At 34.7% G+C, this 11,876-nt stretch overlaps 1 protein-coding gene across 1 annotated transcript; it reads right to left on the bottom strand.

Moving 5' to 3' along the window:
* Positions 1-557: 557 nt before the first annotated feature.
* On the bottom strand, positions 558-2,490 carry TCP20 (TEOSINTE BRANCHED 1, cycloidea, PCF (TCP)-domain family protein 20). The gene is made up of 2 exons (XM_068616013.1): positions 915-2,490; positions 558-802 (listed from the first exon to the last, which is right to left on the bottom strand). Exon 1 carries the CDS (start codon positions 2,048-2,050, stop codon positions 1,112-1,114), a length of 939 nt encoding a protein of 312 aa, XP_068472114.1. The 5' UTR covers positions 2,051-2,490; the 3' UTR covers positions 558-802; positions 915-1,111.
* Positions 2,491-11,876: the final 9,386 nt, after the last annotated feature.

Here is an 11,876-nt window from a genome sequence, read left to right as displayed (position 1 = left end):
TAAGCCGCAAACTACATAGTTTAATTGGCATTCGTCTATGCCTTTAGATTTAAGTTTGAAGTTGATTTGAGACATTTAATCATGCTAATTGCTTCCAGCTCCTAATCTGTATATAAAAAATTATAGTCTGAACCTCCACAGAAAGAAAATAATGGCAAAAGAATTTAGTTGATGCCGAAAGGAAGCTAAAAAGTTAAAACAGTTGAATTTGGTTTATATCAAAGACATTAATGCGACTTCTCCAGCTAAGTGACTTCTCCAAGTTTAAACACAGCTAAAAAAAGGAAATTTTAGTGCCTTTCACAATGAAGCAGAGCTGTAGTAGATGTTAATACTTAAAACGAACAAATTTAGCTTTCTTTAGAATTGCGTCCCATTTCCATATGGTGAAAAATAATTATTTTTAACAAAAAATGGAAAGATCCTCCTCACAAGTGTTGAATTTTGAAGGAAGACAACACAGTTGCACGCTAAGAGAAAGTAAATCACCCCAATGGTAACATGAAAGCAAACTTATGGAGGAGAAAAGGCGGTGCTAATTGACGGATTCACAGACGTAATTTGCAAGTGTTGTTCCTCACAAAGATTAAAATTTCCCAGAAGATAAAGTACTTATACCAGATCCAATATAAAATTTGACAAATATGATTATGAAACTATATCATTAAATTCACAAACAAACCGATCAGCACTCCATCTTGACTTAGAGAAGAACAAAATAATCAACACACCTCTGAATTAAACAATAGTTTAAGGCCAGATCAAAGCAGCCAATCCATCTGGCCATGCAATTCCATTCCACCTGCAAGTTTACACCATCAAAAACACACAACAACTATAACCCAAGAAAAAAAATGCAAACCACATCAAAAGTAACAAAAAGAATAATAAAAAAAGAAGACTTATCGAAGCACCTGTATCTGGAGACCCGAGTACTGGGGAGAAGGAACAATAAGGGGGGGTAAACCAAATCCAGTTTCTATTGAATTCTCTGAGACACCTAATTTTTCCTCACAGTCTCCCAACTATACAATACAAAGCCATTGTAGAAACCCCAGCTTCTGGACGATGCTATTTTCTTTTTCTTTCTTTCATCAAAATCCATAAAACTCTACTGTCCTGAGCCTTGAGAATCATCCTTTGCAGGAGTTTGCTGATGTTGTTGTTGTTGCTGCTGCTGCACTCTAGTAGCCTGACCCATCTGCTGATAAATCTGGCTCAAGGCAAGTGGATTCAAGACACCAATATGGCCATCCTGGGACAACCCCAGCTCCAAACCAGGCATCTGCTGGGTACCCCCACCACCCAAAATTGAGGTGAAACTCATGTGACCCATGTTGGTGGCAGCAGCAGGCAAGTCAAAGCCAGGGAACCCAATCTTCTGCAGGTAATTTGAACTCTCAGTGCCTAGGGTGGCATTAGATGGACCAGAGGATGTCTGAAATCCAAATCCACTGACATGGGGGGGCCATAGGCCCGTGGCCACATGGGGTCTCCCCAAATTCCCCCCAACCATTTGCCAACTGGTCCTACTGCTACCTGACCCCATATTGGCCCCTCCCAATTCATCAATCTTTTGGTGCAACCCTGATGAAAGAGAGGCCCCTTGTGGTGAAACCGAGTTGCCAGCAGCAGCCAAAGCAGATGCTGGGATTGTACCTGTTCCAGTAGCAGCTATTATGGATGGCTCAGCCTGCTGAAGAAGCCACTGGATGGTTTCCCCATCAGATTTGTGACCCAATTCTCTGGTCAACTGGAAGATTCTTGCTGCACAAAGAGCAGGCATCCTTATCCTCCTTCCCCTCCCTTCAACCTTGGTGTGTCTGTCCTTGTTCGAACTCCTCTTTGGGGCCAACTGCTTCTTGCTCTCATCCTTCTCAGCAACCACTATCTGGAAATCCTTCATCTCTGCTGGCTTGTTCTCTCCCATGTTGTTATTGTTACCTTGTTGCTGCTGCTGCTGTGGTGGTGGTGATTGTTGTTGGGGGAGGCTAAGAAAGTTTGGTACCACCTCCTGTGCCAGAGGCTGCTTTGAGCTCTTGGGATCCATCAACAGCACACAAAAGAGAAAGGATAAAAAAAAATAATAAAGGAAAGGAAATGATGGGTCCTCTTTGATTGAAGAAGGTGGCCTGAAAAGTCCTAAACTTTCGTGAGTTTTCACTGTTTCTGGCAAGAATTGAGGGACAAAACCATAAAATATTATAATCCCAATGTGCCCATGTCAATTTTTTTTCACTCCATGGCTTGGTTTTGCTCTCTCTCTCTCTCTCTCTCACTCACTCACTCACTCACTCTCTTTCCTCTCTTGTCCTTTCCCACCTCTTTCTCGGTGTGTAGTAGAAGTGGGTTTTGACCAGGCAGCATGAATTTTGAAAGCAACTTTAACTGCCAGTTTCACCACCTTGGGGACTATAACTATAACCCTATCTCTGTACACACACCAAACATAAACCCTTCTCACATTCCCTTTCATCCCCTTCATTATACCTTTCCTGCATCCCATAATTGCAACATTGTTATATACCTATTCAACCTCCAACCAAAACAAAACACTTAATTACAATTTTAACTCTCCAATTTTAACACTGAATTTTGTTCACGCTATTATACATGCATAATTTTGGTTCATTCACTGTATTCAATATTTATGGAAAACTGTAACAACTCATCAAATTCAGCATTTCTGTAAAACGTTGAAGGTCGAGTTAATAAATGATTAAAATTTATTCAAATTAAGAGTGAGTTTGTTTAATCCTTTACAAACGTTTTAAGAGTCAAAAATGAAAGTAGAATCAGTAGGTTTCACTAGACTGAAGTTAAAAAGCAACTAGGACACGTGTGAATAAACTTCTCCAATAACACATTAATATAAAACTCCACGCAATTTAAAATTTTATTATATAATTTTAAAATATGACATTAAAAAGTTGAATATATTTATTATTAGATAACATATCTATAAAAATTTAGATTATGTAAAATTTGATATATGACTATTAAGATAATATCATGAAATTTAACTTTGACTACTAGGATTCAAAAAATTAGTATTATATAAAAAGTCTTGAACTTGTAATTTAACTAATTTTTACACCTAGTATAAATAGGTCATGTCCCAATATATATATATATATATATATATATATATATATATAAATAAAGGATATGCACTATATATATTCGCGAATAAATTTTTTCCACTACAGGTACAGATTTTTCATATACCACTATAGTAAATAGGTAGGCGCAGGTATCATGTCATAAAATTGCTTAAATATCTTTTATATTAAGACAATTATTAATCTTTATCATAAAAAATTTGAATTAAGGAAATATATAAATTTATTTTCGATTTTATACTTTTCTAATTTATTTCATGATGTAATTTATTTGCTTTTTATTTTTATACTTATGTTTTACAGACACAAATTTAATTTTATTTAAATTTATGTTATAGGAATTAAATTAAATAATTTGTATATAAATATATCTTGTAGAGTTATGTTTTATTATAGAATATAGACATATATGGAGGAATAAATAAGAAAAAAAATAGTAAGAATTTCTTCATTTTGACTTATAGAAACTATTTTTATAATAACTCTCATATATATGTTTTTGTCTTATTATTTATATATTTTAGAATAATTTAATAGAAAATTTGACTAAACAAATTCTTAGAAAAATGAGTAAAAATTAGTACGAATGAAATTTAGTGCATAAATTCAGTAAAGACCTAGGATAAATGATTTATCTCTAATAATATTTAATACTAAGGAAATTTAACACTAATAAGGTTTATAATTTTTTTTACATATTATTTAATTTTTTTGATTTAATGTAAAATTTGAATTTAGATTTAGATTTTGAACGCAAAGGGAGAGAGACACGACTTGTTTCAGTGACATAGATCCAACGGTGGGTCCTCCCTTCTTTAAATACTAGTTTCGTTGGTTGCAGGGTATGTCCCACTCTCATGTACAAGAATATCACTTCTTAGTAAGACTTCTACTCTAGTGAGTTCACTTCACACTAACAAAATTTAAAGGAAAAAAAATATGAAAGTCTAAGTTGAACATGTAGTGGTGTGAGTATCACTTAGGAAAGAAAAAAACCAGCATATTTTTTAGGTTCAATCGCTTTGTGCCACTATTTTGACTGTTTCGAAGGCAAGTGAGGTGGGTTTTGTAACCTTGCCTTTGCACCTCCCCTTTCCCCAAGAGAGTTTTTGTTTCTTTGCGAATATTGTTATGTGTCCAAATCGAAGAGTTCTCAACCAAAGAAAAAAAAATAAATGTAGTGAAATATCATATTCATGTTTAGTTGGGTGTGAAAAAAATTAAAATTCTGAAATTTAATTTATAATTATGCAATTCCATATTACTTTAACTTTATTTAAATAAATTTATCTCAAATTTATATTTTTAGATTTTAAGTTCAACTCATTTAATTGAATTTTGATTCGATAATTTTTTGGATCATGAACATCCAAAATTATAGTCCGTCTATGCCATTTCAAATTATGAAATGCTACATTGTGTCAAAACTAAGATAGTATTGGGTTGGGTTCATACAAGATTGGATTGAGTTGGCCTGGATCTGAGTCAAGTTAAGTTGACCTGAGTCCAAGTTGAGTTGAATAGACTCGAGCCTAGGTCACGCTGAACCCACATCCCGTCGAATCAGGACAGGTCCACGTTCATTCGAGTCAAGGTTGACCTACGTTTGGTCAAGGTCAACCCACATTTAGTCGACGTTGACCCATGTTTAGTCGAGTTGGACTAAACCTAGGTTGATCCTAATTTGATCAAGACCAGGTCAATCCTATTCCGATCATAATCAAGTGAGGCCTATCCCAATAAAACCAGGTCGGGTCGGGTCCAAGTCAAGCCAAGTCAGCCCGGGCTTGAGTCAACCGGGTCTAGGCTGAGCTAATTTGGTACGAGTCGAGGTTGAGCTGAGTTGGCCTGGACTTAGGTCGAGTTGAGTCGGTACAAATTGAGCCGAATCGACTCTAGCCAAGGTTGAGCCAAGCCCAAGCCAAGCCAAGCTGGCCTAGGTGCATGTATAGTAAAGTCGGGATGGGTCCACGATCAACCAAATTAGAGTGTGTCCACGTTCATTTGAGTTGGGCTTAGCCCATGTCCAATCAATTTTGGTTAGATCTAGGTTGATTTGGGCCTCGGTGGAACAAAGACAAACCAGGTCAGGTCTAGTAGAGTCGAGTCGGCTCGTGTTGGGGCGAACATCGAACCTACATCAGGTTGGGGTCATGTAAAATTAAGTTGGGTTGATCCCACGTCAGGACCAACTAAGTTGGTCTAGGCCTTAATCAACCTGAGTCAGGTCGAGCCTAGGTCGAGCAAAGTTCGATCGGGTCCAGGTCAAGTAGGGCCTATATGGGATCGAGATGGATTGGGCTAGGTCAGGCCAAGTCGAATTAAGTTTGTGTTAGGCCAAGAAGACATCAGGCCCAAATAGGGTTGGGCTATGGAAAGCTGAGTTGGGACTATCCCACGTTAGGTTGAGCTAATTCAGCCTAACCCCACGCTCATCCAAGTTGTCCTGACTCCACGTTCAATTGAATTATGTTGGCCCCAAGTCATATCAAGTTTAGGTCAAGTCGGACATAGATCGAGCTGAGTTCAGTTGAATACAGGTTATGTTAGGCTCAAATGGGATCGAGACGGAACAGGGGTAGGTTAGGGTAAGTCAAGTTAGGGCCATGTTCAGTTGATACATCAGGTCTTCATCGGGTTAAAACCATGTCAAGATGAGTTAGGTTGATCCCATGTCAAGTCGATTAGGTGGATCCCACATCAGATTTGATGTGAGTTGATTTTAGATTTAGTCATTTTAGATGTGACACTTTACTTAGGATTGAGATTTTATCAATTATATGGTGAGAACCCAAAGAAGATCCTCACTGGACACGAACTTAACCAAGTGGTCAAGCAAGTGTGAAGGTTCACTTATAGAGGGCAAAAGAAGAATACAAGTATGTGGTGATTGATGATGAATGGCGGAATTTAAATGAACATGGAAGGAAACATAAAAGCATGATAGAAACCGAATTGACAATGGAGGAAAAACAAGAACATAAGAACACAAAGATACATGAAATAATGGAAAAATTGAAGAGATGAAGGAAGGAAAATGCTTATGTGATGGAAGAGAGTTGGTCACACCACTTGGAGTGTGGTCTTCCTCCAAGATAAGTGAGATGACCACCACTTAATAGCTCTCCAATAACTCAAGATGAGACCTAATGCTAAGAGGAAACAAGCCTCACAAACACCTCGCACAATTTGTGCAGAGTAACTTTTCTATTCAAATTCAACATGTAAATACATGGGGTAAGACACCCTATTTATAGGAGATGGTGCCTTGGAAAACAAGAAGCAAGGGTAGGATGATAAATGTGTGAGGGGGGCTGCCATTAGGGTTTGACTAAGTCAAAACCACACCTTAGGCCATTTCTTCAAGAAACTAGGTCAAAAACAAACTAAAATGATAACTACACCCCTTTATTATGCTAAAGGAACCTATTCTAGCCTATCTTGCTATTTAGACCCCTAAAGTGAGCCCAATTTATTTACAACTTGTTTTATTCTTAAGAAGACCAAAAGGAAGAACATTTGATGTTCTGGTCTTTGCCCATTTCTCCTTTTGGTGAGGTCTGCTAGATCCTTGGTAAGGTCTTTACTTGAAAGTTGAGATAACTTCTCATAGTGTGGATGGTAATGTGAGTCCTTGGTCATCTCCTTGTTGACTTGGATTGTATCAGGATTTAATCTAATTGACAAGTGAAAATTAATCTAGATTTAAAATCCAATTTAAATTGGATTTAAAAAAATTAAATTAATTTGATCTAGTTAAAATGGATATGGATTTTAGATCCAATTTATTTTATTGGATCTAGATTAGATGCATACTGGATTTTTAAAAAACCAATATGTGATCATTGATAACTTTCATTTTTCTCATCATTTAAGACTAATTGTTTCTCTTAAAGGTTTCTTTTGTTCTTATTTTTGGTTTTAGATTATATTCATATTTTTTTGTAAATAATTATGATTTTTACTAAAAATGGAATAAAAACTATCTTTTTCAGCCTAAATTTTGCATAAATTGTCTAATAGTTTCTCATGACTTTTGTAAGAATATTTTCAAGTCTATTAAAATGCTTAGATTATGGAAATTGAAAAAAGGTTGAGTTTAAAGGGCTAAATTCAACAATGGACGGTCAAAGCAACATTAGACGGTCAACAAAATCTTGACAATTGAAGTAGCTGAAGACAATTAACTCAGAGGTTTCAGATTAGAGTTTTTGTGGGCCTGATTTTTGTTAGAGCAAAGGTCAACCCATTATGTAAATATTTAGAATTTTATAAATAGATATTAGAGACTTAGATAGTATAAACATCATCATAATAACACTTAGATAGTAAAGACATGACAATAATTAGTAGTTTAAGTTTTAGTTTTTAGTTTTTTGTTAACAATTTTTGTCGTTTCTAGTTTTATTTCCTTGTTTATCTTCTTCATTCTCTTGTGTTTCTTCTTCTCTTTAATTTTTGCTTTGCTTTACATTCTTCAATTTCCTTTGGAAGTAAATTGAATTCAGGAAATGGGTAATAGTAAATTAAAAAACATGTTAAGATGATATGTTTTAGTTGTTTTCTTCTTTGAAATTATTTTGCAATTTAATTTTTTATTGTAAATCATTTTATAGAACATACAAACCGATTAACTCTGTTTTTTACTTATTAACAAGGAATTTACATTTGATCTCTTGCATTTGATGTTGAAGATTACTAAACTATGATTTTTGTTCCCTGTTTCTCATTTCTAAAGTAATTTTGCACTTCTTTTCCATGATTTTCTTCAATTCTTGTTTGTTTACAATTATGCAATTTACATTTCTAAGTCGTTTTTTGTTTTACCTTTCCAACCTTTATATTTCTACCATTTACATTTATGTAATTTACATTTATATGCTTTATGATTTCTACCACATGCGTTTCTAAAATATATATTTATCTGCACTTTATGATTTCTTCCATTTATGTTTCTACAATTTACATTTTTCTAGACTTTATTTTCTTGCAAATTTTTTTTTCATTTTTGCTTACCATTAGACACTCTCTTATCTCTTTTTCTTTAGTATTAGATGATCTAGTAAATGATTGTAGATTAGATGGTCTAACAACCATACGATGCACACAGGCGTTAACAGGAATAAGATTAACAATCATATGGAAGTAACAAACGATGATTATACTGTGAAATTGTTAGAATTAAACTCCTAAACAAAAGGGGGGTGAATTGTTTTTGAAAGATTTTCGCAAAGATTGAAGGTAGAGTGAATCTTGAATCTCGGTGAATCTTGGATTCGGTGGCGGCCTCTTGGCTTCGTATCTCCTTCACGACCAAGCAGTTTGCAAAAGACAAAATTAAGATCAAACATAATAAATAATAACAAGCCAAATGCATGAACATTTAAAGTTGTGATGATACAAAAGAGAAACAAACATGATCACCGGTGGAAAGCATGAAATTTGGATACAAACCCAGCTCAAGCAGTATAGATATAAGTATTCAAAGATATAGATAGATTGAAAAGAGAAAATACTTGTTGAAGTTAAAAAGGAACAACTCTGAAAAGGAGGGCGCAAGACAAATGAAAGGCGAGTTCGAGGGAGAAGAGGGGTTTTGAATTCATAGAAACGAGGTATCGTGGCGCGAATGAACGTTTGGCAACGTATATACAGAGAAAAGAATTTGAAACGTTAAGTTCCTCTCCACCCCTGATGTTGTGCCATGTGTGCGCTAAATATTAATTAAGGTGAAACGTCGTGTCAATGATGCTTCGTTGTGCCTACCTAACACCTATGAAATCGTCATGTCAATTGTCGAGGCACTCAAACTCTTTGCTTAGCTTAACTCAGCTTGAGCCTGGGGGCTTGTGTACTGAGCAGGGGCTTGGTCAATGGTTTATCCCAAGAATAGCTCGGTCCTCAGTGCGGGCTGACGAGTGGTCAGCTCGGCTATTGGGCCTGGGCGAAGATAATGATTTTTGGCCCAATTGAAGGAGTCCGTCGAAAACGAACACAACGTGGTTGCCCTTACGTAGGGGTGAGACCTGTTGTGTGTATGCACTTATAGATAATTGTGTATGTTTGTTTGTTGCATGTGGGATATGTATAAAGTATTTTGATAGATGCTGATAACAACCCTAAAAGATAAGGGTGTGCGCTTAGAGCAAAATGTTGAATAATTGACGCCCATGTCAGGTGGGTTTTCTGTTATTATTTTATGTGCTCAATTCTGTTTTCAGTTAGGATTCATTCCCTTGAGCACGTACTGTTGCAAAGGTGGTTATAAAAGAGGAGTGGATCTCCAAGTAAAGGTACGTTTTCTAAGACACTTGACCTATATGCTACTTTGATAAGCCCTAACTGACTTGATCGTCAGAGTGTAATCAATAGGTAGGGTGCCCTCTTTCACAACAGATCCATACTCCAGTACGACTAGGAGACGAGATTCTGACTACCAGGGAGGCAGTCAACCAACAATAATTTAGAAGATAATATTTCCCTTAGTACAAAATGTAAATAGTAGAATAGTATTTTTTGGCTTTGTATTTCTAAGCCAACTTTAGAATAGAAATATTTTTCTCTCCAAACAAGACTTCCTTAGGCACTTTCTCCTTGCAAAGAATGACTCTTCAAAGCTTCTCCTAAAGTCTAAGTTAGGTACCTAATGAAGGACTCTCCAATCACTTGATGCCATGTGTCAATCCATGAGTGGAGAATTTCTTGCACTTAGGATTGCCACATGGCATGCTAGGAATGTAGATTATTTTAAGAACTCAATGGTCATCTTAGGTGTCTCCTTAGCTTATAAATAAGTCATTCTCCTCTTGTAATTTTTATACTTGATTGATACATGAAATTGTGTTTTTGGAATTCTCAATACACTTATCCAAGTCTCTCTTCTATGATGCTTATTGCATTCTTAGAAACTCAAGGATGTTGGCCTAACATCTTCCTTGGCCTTTACACCTTGTAATCTCACGCCCAAACCAAAAAGCTTCATGGCCATTTGGTGCTTCCTCCACAAATCTACAAGTATTTCGCTTTTTTCCATCAATTCCATCCAACACTCAAGAAGAATTGCATATTTTTTTTATCCAATGCTAAGACACCACTTGTCACCATAGGGATGGAGAGAATTCGTTCCAATTAGAGAATGACAGTTGTCAATCTAGGAGTGGAGAGTTTTTAGGGTAAAATTATGAACTCTGGCTTGAGTTAGCACTATAAATACAAGTGTTAATCCTCTTGTAATTGATAAAGAATTGTTGCTAGAATTTCATTACACTTGTCTCCTAGCTCTCTATTTGTTGGCACTAGAAAGTGACTAGCCTAGAATGCTTTTTCAGAAGTTGGTTTCACCTTTTCTAAATTTATATTTCCAAAACTCAAATTCACCTTCTTCAATCTGAAATATTCATTCATTCAATTCATAAAACTCCTACATCAAACTGCAACAAATCATAAAAGAAAAAGAAGCAAGAAGATCTAAGTAAAGATTGCATCATGGTCTTTCTAAGTAAAGATTGCATCATGGTCTTTCATGCATAACGATCTTTATTTTCTATGTTCACTTTGACTATGTTATCTATTGCACGAGTGAACACTAAGACTAAATCTTTTGATTAAATTTACTATTATTTTGTCTAATTTTTTCTTTTGTTTTTATTTGATCTTATTCTACCTATAATAGGCTTTGTTATATAATATTACACCTTATAATGTTTCTTAACATATATACATATATACGCTCAAACATAATAACATTTGATAATTAGTATTGTTTCGTCTAATAATTCAACGTGATTTTCGCCGTCACATTTCTAATATATTGAAAGTCATAAATCATAGTTTGAAGTTGCATTTCTAATATATTGGAACTCATAAATCATATCAGTTTGAATCCTCTATATCAAGGTAAGACTGAATAAAGAACATTACATCAATCAAATATCAGTTCCTGTTTGCGTAGCAATTTACACTTACGTTACTTTCCAATTTCTTTGACAAATGGTAAAAGACAAGAAAAGAAAATGATGTTGAATAGTATATGATATAAATGATACAGGAGTTAAAGTGAATTGCAATTCATCACAGCTTGAGAGAGTAGCCCTTGATAATAAATTCAGAAGCCAAATCACCATTTTCAAACATAATAAATGCAGAGTAATGTTAATTGCTGGGAGTAAGGTTTAACATATAAATGTCCTCTATTGAAATTTACAGTGTTTCATTAATGCATCTCATTTATTCACAATTTCTTTTAATTCTGACACACTCACAGTTGTTAAATTTATCTAGGTAATCATTTCAAGATTACTTTTAATCTCTTCAAATTGTAGTTACACTTTAAAGTTTTATGTCTCTTACCTATTATTTTCAATAAAAATTTCTATATATTTAACCACTACTCTTTTGTTTTTCAATCATGTGATTTTAAAAGCGTTGAGTATTTGTCACGACAAATTCTAAAGATGATCTATAAAGCAGATGTTAACCATTAAATGCACTTTCATATATCCTTTCAATATATTCTGATACAAATTTTAGGATGAATTTTAATTTTAGTCTCAATTAAATTTTATCCACTATTTTTTTAACAATTTCACTTCTCAAACTTTATACGAAATTGCTTTGCTGTATATAAGATATAATATGAGATGATAAGTATAATGTGAAAGCTAATAATAGTCACTCGAGGGAAATTTACAGAAATTGTGTAATTTTTGTTAATTTTAAGAAATGGATAATTCTTGAAAGAATTATAAAATTAGG

The sequence above is a fragment of the Phaseolus vulgaris genome, chromosome 1 (assembly GCF_051622355.1).
Source record: "Phaseolus vulgaris cultivar YP4 chromosome 1, ASM5162235v1, whole genome shotgun sequence".
Taxonomy (NCBI): domain Eukaryota; kingdom Viridiplantae; phylum Streptophyta; class Magnoliopsida; order Fabales; family Fabaceae; genus Phaseolus; species Phaseolus vulgaris.
This window is presented reverse-complemented; position numbering and strand designations above follow the sequence as displayed.